The sequence below is a fragment of the Doryrhamphus excisus genome, linkage group LG19 (genome assembly GCF_037039965.1).
Source record: "Doryrhamphus excisus strain RoL-2023G ecotype Guam linkage group LG19, RoL_Dexc_Guam_v1.1, whole genome shotgun sequence".
Taxonomy (NCBI): Eukaryota; Metazoa; Chordata; class Actinopteri; order Syngnathiformes; family Syngnathidae; genus Doryrhamphus; species Doryrhamphus excisus.
This window is the reverse complement of record NC_136375.1, coordinates 5697483-5705492: the sequence shown is the minus strand read 5'-3', so window position 1 is coordinate 5705492 and position 8010 is coordinate 5697483. Positions and strand designations below refer to the sequence as shown.

The window sequence follows — 8010 nt, the reverse complement described above, 5'->3', positions numbered from 1 at the left end:
CACTTAAATGGATATGTGATAATGGAATTTACCTCTCAGCATTATTACAATTTACACATTTTTTCACAAAAGGAAGCTGAGTGAGTTAAGCCAAAACTTAATAATAAATGAAATGAAATGAAATGAAATGAAATTAAATTAAATTAAATTAAATTAAATTAAATTAAATTAAATTAAATTAAATTAAATTATTCATTTAATTTCATTTAATTTCATTTAATTTCATTTAAAATTAAATTAAATGTTTACATTTTCACATTTTTAAAAGATTGTAATTTTGCACTAGGTTAATTGGCGACTCGAAATTGGCCATAATTGTTTGTCTATATGTGCCTGTGATTGGCTGGCGACCAGTCCAGGGTGTACCCCGCCTGTCACCCAAAGTCAGCTGGGATAAGCTCCAGCACCCCCGCGACCCTCATGAGGAAAAAGCGGTAGAAAATGTATGAATAATTAAATTAAATTACATTAAATTAAATTAGGAAAAAGCAATACAAAATGAATGTATTAATATATAATATTATAATATATATAATAATAATATATATTATATATTTATAACATAAATATATATATTATATTTATGATATAAATATTCAATAAAAACATTATTTCCATGTATGAAAGCTAAAAATCCTTAAACATAATAACTGATGTATACATAATATATATAAAATCACAATACCCCCCTCCAAAAAAACCTTAAAACCTTGACATGCACCTTAATAATAATTGAGAATGTATCATTTTTAAAGAAGAAAAATGAGAACAGTTTCTGTTCTTTTGTTTGACTAAATGTGTTTTTGTGTGCCAGGGGAAGATGTGTACAAACGTTATAGCAACGTTGACCGGAAGCCACTTATATGGTAACACGCGGCTCATTCAAATAAAGGGGGCGTGGTCAGGAGAGTCCTGTCAGACGCAAGCTGAGTTTACCACCTCTCTCTCCCTCAGTGGCGAGTCAACGTGTTCGACTATTTGCCTTCAACTTCACCCCCCCTTGGACTCCCCAATAAAGAACATACCGCGGAACCGACCATAAGTGTGAGTCAGCTGTATTGTCATGCATACGTGTGTGTTTGCTTGTGGAAGTGTCGTAGCTGTTGCAGATATGTGGCGGCAAGCTAGCTAGCAAGCAGCCTGTCAGGCGTGTGTGTGTTTTTATAAAGGAAGTTGCTAATGTTTTTTTTTAACCCGTCGAGGTTGAGCAAAAGCTGAGCGGAACATTCACGAGTGTGTCTCATGGTGGCGCCTTGATCGCTGCCGTGATTTTCAGCACACGGCGTGGAAACAGGCTGTAGACGATGTGCTTGACGATGTCAATGATTGCTGTTCTGTTTGTCACTGGTGCAGCTTCACCGTAAAGAGGACCCCGAGGTCAGAGTTCACACTTGTTAGCGACTCTCACCTTGTGTCTGACTTGTGCTTTTTGTTTTTAATGAAACTTGCTAACTGGGTGCAATTTTACCAGCGATTAACCAGTAGTGTTTTTACACCCGTGTGTTGTTTTTAAATCATTCTATACAGTTTTAGGCCCACGCTGGAAAAGAACAATGTGAGATTTGATAATAAAGTTGTAAATTTACGAGAAAGATCTCGTAATATTACGCGAATAAAGTCATAAATGTACGAGGATAAACTCCAAAAAGTAACTAAATGTAACAGGCGTTGTCTGAGACAGCTATGAAAAGGGGGGACTTATGTGACCTTTGGCCTCGAGCATGTGCAGGGGGCGGGGTTAGGAAGGTGGAAGTGAAAAGGACATGCTAGCCATGCTAATCTGTCTCTACGCAATACATACCCAGAACGTGGTGCAGTAAAACAATTCAACAATAATTACTGCTGTAAAAAAATACAGTATGCGGCAACAACAAAGTTCAAGTGACACTTTCAACCGTGGAATCAATGTTTGTTTATGTGTTATAATCCTGTCTGTAAAACATACTGCTAATATGAATGAGCTAGCAGGTGTCTTTGTTTATTAGGAAAATTCCATATTCACAAATCCAGAGTGATGTCATGTAAGCCAAATATTCACCAGTTTTCTTCTGAACTGAAGATATATGAATCACTGAAGCTAATAATCAACAGAAAAGCAGTTAAAAACCTTTCATACATTGGAGAACGTTCTTAAAAACAATTCATATGAAGAACAAGCTTAAGTGACATGTTTTCTAATGTTTATTTTTTTTGTTCTCATTTTCAAGCAATATCCCTCGCACATTCCTTTCTTTATTTACTTTTTCTTATGTTGTTCTGTAGAATTGCACTTTTATGTTCCTGTAATTCTACTTATACTGTTTTGTAATTGAAGTTTGTAATAAAATATATATATATATAACAAAAATGAATGCGCTAGCAGGTAGGCTAATACAGTAGTAAAACCACTTTCTGCCGTAGTGTTTCCAAACATACCATTTAAACCTTGGGGGGTGTTTAAATATAGAAAGCTGCTGCTGCTTGCATGCGAACGTCCATGCTGTTTCACTAGTAGTTGTATGTGTTTCACGGCTTCCGTCCGTATTCAATACAAATGGCCAAATAATGATGCTGCATTCATGGCGCCTGGGGAACAGCATATGGGATGAAGTTGAACATGAATAAAACGGCGCTTGCATCAGATTTTACTGATACCCACAAACGCATTGAGATGAATCTGGATTTCACCCGTCAATTGCATCCATACCCAGTGAAAGAGCCGATGCACTCACAACACGCACATACGAATCGTTGCATCGATTAATATTGATTATTTACCGCTGTTAACGTAGCTATTGGCCTAGTAGCCCCGCCTCCACAAAGATCCTGAATGAAACGTGGGACCACTCTCTCTGTTCATTCCACTTAAATTAGCAATTACCAACTTTGTACTGTTTCTCTTTTCTGCTGCCTTGCACCATGAGGCGTTCAGGCACACTCCTAATTGTGAGTGGTATGCGTTAATTGTATTTAGTTTTTATTCACATACCCCTAACTACAAGTGGCATACCCGACTTTAGGAACCTCGGAATAAAAGCTTGCCTAAAGCAAGAGGAAAGTCCTGTTGCATGTAATATTACGGCTTTATTCTCGCAAAATTACCACTTTTTTCTCGTAAATGTCTGAATTTGTTGTCATAATATGACGACTTGCTTTCTTGTAAATTATGATTTTTTTCTCGGAAAATTTACAACTTTGTCACAAATGTACATTATTGTCCGACTTTTTTTTCTCATACATGATTTGTTTTTCGAATTGATGACTTTATTATCATAATATTACAACTTTCATTCATTCATTTTCTACCGCTTATCCTCACAAGGGTCGTGGGTGTGCTGGGGCCTATCCCAGCTGTCTTGGGGCGAGAGGCGGGATACTGGTGGCCAGCCAATCACAGGGCACATATGTATAGACAAACAACCATTCACACTCACATTCATACCTATGGACAATTTGGAGTCACCAATTAACCTAGCATGTTTTTGGAATGTGGGAGGAAACCAGAGTACCCGGAGAAAACCCACGCATGCACGGGGAGAACATGCAAACTCCACACAGAGATGGCCGAAGGTGGGATTGAATCCTAGCTGTGTGGCCTGCGCGCTAACCACTTGCCCACCAATTTAAATTACGACATTTTTGTCATAAAATATACAACTTTATTCTCATAAATGTACAACTTTATAAGTCAGACTTTTTTTCTCTCAAATTCATGATTTTTTTGTCATAAATTTATTACTTTCTTCTCATAAATTTACAACTTTAGTCTGGTAAATATGGTAATGGTTTAATTTCATTTGAACATGCATCAGGTTACAATTGAATGCATCCCATAATCAGTTCACAGTTCCACATGTCCAAAAGGAGTAGGAAGAAGCAAAGTTTATTAAATCCTACTCCTCCATCTGGTACTTTTACAATCAGTAACTGTTACATTTGTTCACTTCCTGCTTTCCTAGTATAATTTAAGTTTTTTTTTTAACTTTCTTTTATAATTTAAAAAAATATATTTATTTTTTCGAAATTTTTTTGACAACTTTTATGAATTTTATGGAAATCTCAGATTTTTTTTTCAATGCAGTTTTTGGGAAGTGGACAATTTTGTCATTAAGGTCAAATGTGTGATTAAATCAATAAGCAGCCAGTTGAATCAGTGTTGGAGTTTGGAGGATTGTGTTTTGTGCATGTAACGATATCACGTAATGCTTCACTTGGCCAAAGTCAACTTCAGATGTTGACAAAGCGATGACAGCAGCTACTAAGTTGAGCAGTTTAATGGCTGACATTATATTCAAGGTTTTTTTTGTTTTGTTCTGGAACCATCCTCAGGGGCCATGGCCTTTCTTGGGAGCGCGGTTCGGCGCTTGGCGTCGGCAGCGACACGCCCCCCGCTCGCCACCCCGCTTTGCCGTGCCAGTTCTCGAACCTACAGTTCAGAGCCCACCAAAGAGAAGAGCGTCCCTTACGAAAAGACGCTCAAGCAGGATGACGGCAGCTCTTCAGGTCCGACTAAACCATTACCAAGGTTGGTTGAATAAACAAATATGAATACCAAAACACTGCATACGGTACTAAATGGAACAATATGCTGCTGAATGACCTCCATTGTTGTACTTTGTGTATCATGTCACGTTACCATTTTTTTGTTTACTACTCTTATACCATACCGTAGTGAACTGAACTGTACCGCCTAGGTCGGCGGACGTTGTGGTGATCGGAGGAGGCAGCCTGGGCTGTCAGACTGTCTACCACCTTGCCAAAATGGGGCTGACCAACGTGGTTCTGCTGGAGAGGGACCGACTGACTGCCGGAACCACCTGGCACACTGCAGGTAATGGAGTGGATGTTCTCCTTTCCTTCCTGGTAAGCCTGCGTTCCCTAGAAAGGACAACAATAAACAGTCAGCTAACCGTGCTAATCGACCCCACACTAGACCCTAGCCAGTACTCGACCACCGGAAAAGGTCCACGCTCCTTCTCCTTCTAAGAACATACAAAGTGTACTCTCATGCTAAAATGGTGTATGACGTATACATATGTCCTCCAGGTCTCCTGTGGCAGCTGCGCCCGAGTGACGTCGAGGTGGAGCTGCTGGCCCACACCAGAAACGTGATCAGTAAAGACCTGGAGGAAGAGACGGGCCTCCACACCGGCTGGATCCAGAACGGAGGACTGTTCATCGCGTCCAACAAGCAAAGACTAGACGAGTACAAGCGCCTCATGTCGGTAAGGATAGCAAAGATAGCGGTCTTAATCTACTTTCACTTTCTGTTTTGCTTATGCCCACGTCCGAGGAGTGTCGACACTGTAGTCAGGTAGGATATCAATCCCCCAAAGCAGTGAACAGTAATAACGTTTGGTTGATTTGACTAGTGTGGGCGTGGCCATCCAGACGTCTTGAGAAAAGTCTTAGAAAAGTTGGGCCTACATCCGCATTAATTGGCGTGCAACGTGAACGTGTCGTATAATTAAAGGCTGGCATCACCGTCATAGTTAATACTGCCATGCATTTACTTGGGACTTACTTTAGACCAGGGGTCTCAAACTCAATTTACTTGGGGGGCCACTGGAGCCCGGGTCTGGGTGAGACTGGGCCGCATCAGGCATCAATGTAATAATTTTTTCTGGGTACAAGATACCATACAGCAGGGGTCTCAAACACGCGGCCAGCAGGACACTAGTTTGAGGCCCCCGCCTTGATATGAAAGTTTAATGTTAGTGCGGCCCGCGCAAGTTTGATATGGATGCTGTATGGTATCATGTACCCAGAAAAAATTATTACGTTTGATTAATGTTCATGTTAAAGGTTAAATAACTGTTAATAGTTATCCTCCCTATCCGTGTGGAAGTGGTAAGTTTTTGGCTATTTAAGTTTAAAGGAAATAACTTGATGGCTACCGTTTAGGTCGCTAGCTCTCGAGTTAGCGAGTTAGCATGTGTCTCAAGACCCTGCAGTTGCGCAATATGTTGTAAATAAAAAGAGTATAAATGTATAAATATAGTCGTGTTTTGTCATGTCTACAGGGCTCTAATAATGCTTTGGTAATTTTAATCTGAAAAAAATAATTTGTCTACCCACCAACTATATGTGGTTTCTTAAGTTTTTATTATTTGCCATTTTATTATTATTACTATATTTATTTATTTATTACTGATTGATTGATTTTCTTTATTCTTGATTTGTTTATTTATTTTTCAGCTTATTTTGTGCAGAAAAATTAAGATATTTGAGAACAGTGGAATGTTTTATCTGCGCTTTCATTGTAGAAAATCGGAACCAAAGCACTGAAAAAGTTTGTATATTTTTCTGTTTTTAATAAATGCGTTTTTTTTTTTTTGTTTTTTTTTTGTAAAACCTGATGCGGCCCAGACTTGCCCAGACCCTAGCTCCAGTAGCCCCCAGGTAAATTGAGTTTGAGACCCCTACCATACAGCATCCATATCAAACTTGTGCGGGCCGCACTAACATTAAACTTTCATATCAAGGCGGGGGCCTCAAACTAGTGTCCTGCCCGTGGGCCTCGTTTTTGAGACCCCTGCTTTAGACTGAACAGGAAGTGGGTGTGTGCATCTTTTAATGCTGTGTAACCAGACAGTGCTTATGCGGCTGTTGTGGTTTAATTGGGCATATTTTAGCCCTAAAAATAATTCTGTGGACCAGTTCTTGGAGTCGTCAACTAAAACAGGTTCCACTGTGTCAGTTGTGGCTGTCGAGTTGCTTTATTTGTATTGGTAATTAGGATATTAATTGATCCCTGGGAGAAAATTTCATCTGCACCGTTGAGCTGTCTAATTGCGTAACATATTAAGGTAACAGCTGCTTTGTTTGCCCTGATTATGCCAGGGGTCCGAAGTCCACGCCCTGGGACACATCACTTTCCCCCTCTCGGGGCGCTTCTTGCCCGTGTTATGTAATTAAACATGATTTATTCATCAATAGTCAATATTTTTGATTGTAAATTAGCACAGCCGTGTCTTCCATTTAGCTGGGTAAAGTGTACGGCATCGAATCCCACGTGCTGTCACCAGCCGAGACCAAGGACCTCTACCCCCTGATGAACGTCAACGACCTCTACGGGACACTCTATGTGCCCAAAGATGGCACCATGGACCCAGCGGGCACCTGTACCACATTGAGCAGAGCGGCTTCAGCGAGGGGGGCCACGGTAAGTACAATTATACTACATATACAGTAAAGTCTCGTTATATCGATATCGGTTATAACGAATTACTACTTATTACGATACTATTTTCATTTCCCGGCAAATTTCTAGTCTTTTATGATATAATTAGTTCTGTTAGTACGATACCCGGTTATTGTGATAATCCGGTTACTACGATGCCCTTTTCATCTCCCTCCAGCCAATTTGGTCTGCTTATATCGATACAAAAGCAGCTTAAATCAATCTTTGCTTAAGGATTTCAATACCAAAAAAAGAACACGGCGAACGGCTGCTTCCAGTCAACTTTATTTTTCACACTTCCACCACCAGAGCGCAGCACACACACCGATTCCCGCACTTCCTGGTTCACAGGTCATGCTCAACCCGCCCCACATAGCTGGCCAAACACATGCCTGTATAGAATCTATACACACGAGAGAAACCACGAACGCAGTTGGTTCTCCTGTTGCAGGCATGTGTTTGGTTTGGTTTAACAAGAGCTGCTTTGCACTTCCCGACGCAGGTGATCGAGAACTGCCCCGTGACTGGCATCCAAGTGCGGGCGGACGACCTCGGGGTGAGGAGGGTCAAGGCAGTGGAGACGCCGCACGGCACCATCGAGACGCCGTGTGTGGTTAACTGTGCAGGTTGGTAATGTTAACTGACATCAATGTTCACGCCAGAATTTGGCCTTTTCTCTGAAGTGTGAGGAAAACATCCACTGGGGGGCAACAGAAGACTTAAATGCAGGGGTCAAACACGTTTTGTGGTGTCACGGTCTCAGGGGGCCGCTTGTGAAACCACATCAGTGTGTGATTACCTTGCCATTGCACCTCATGAACCACGAAAATAAATGATTTTGTTTTTTG

The 8010-nt window shown here is 40.6% G+C and overlaps 1 protein-coding gene across 4 annotated transcripts in view; it reads left to right on the top strand.

Annotated features, from left to right (window-relative positions):
• The first annotated feature begins 907 nt into the window (after positions 1-907).
• Positions 908-8010, top strand: part of sardh (sarcosine dehydrogenase) — a 54524-nt gene continuing 47421 nt past the window's right edge. The window contains exons 1-6 of one of the 4 annotated variants that reach the window (XM_078799187.1): positions 908-1044; positions 4309-4504; positions 4674-4810; positions 5026-5204; positions 6965-7144; positions 7665-7788. In XM_078799187.1, the coding sequence (XP_078655313.1) occupies positions 4314-4504; positions 4674-4810; positions 5026-5204; positions 6965-7144; positions 7665-7788 (811 nt within the window). In that variant the 5' untranslated portion in view covers positions 908-1044; positions 4309-4313. Of the gene's footprint in view, positions 1045-1358; positions 1378-4308; positions 4505-4673; positions 4811-5025; positions 5294-6964; positions 7145-7664; positions 7789-8010 lie in introns of those variants that run through there. The other 3 variants (XM_058057354.2, XM_078799188.1, XM_078799189.1) reach the window with 3 other exon arrangements.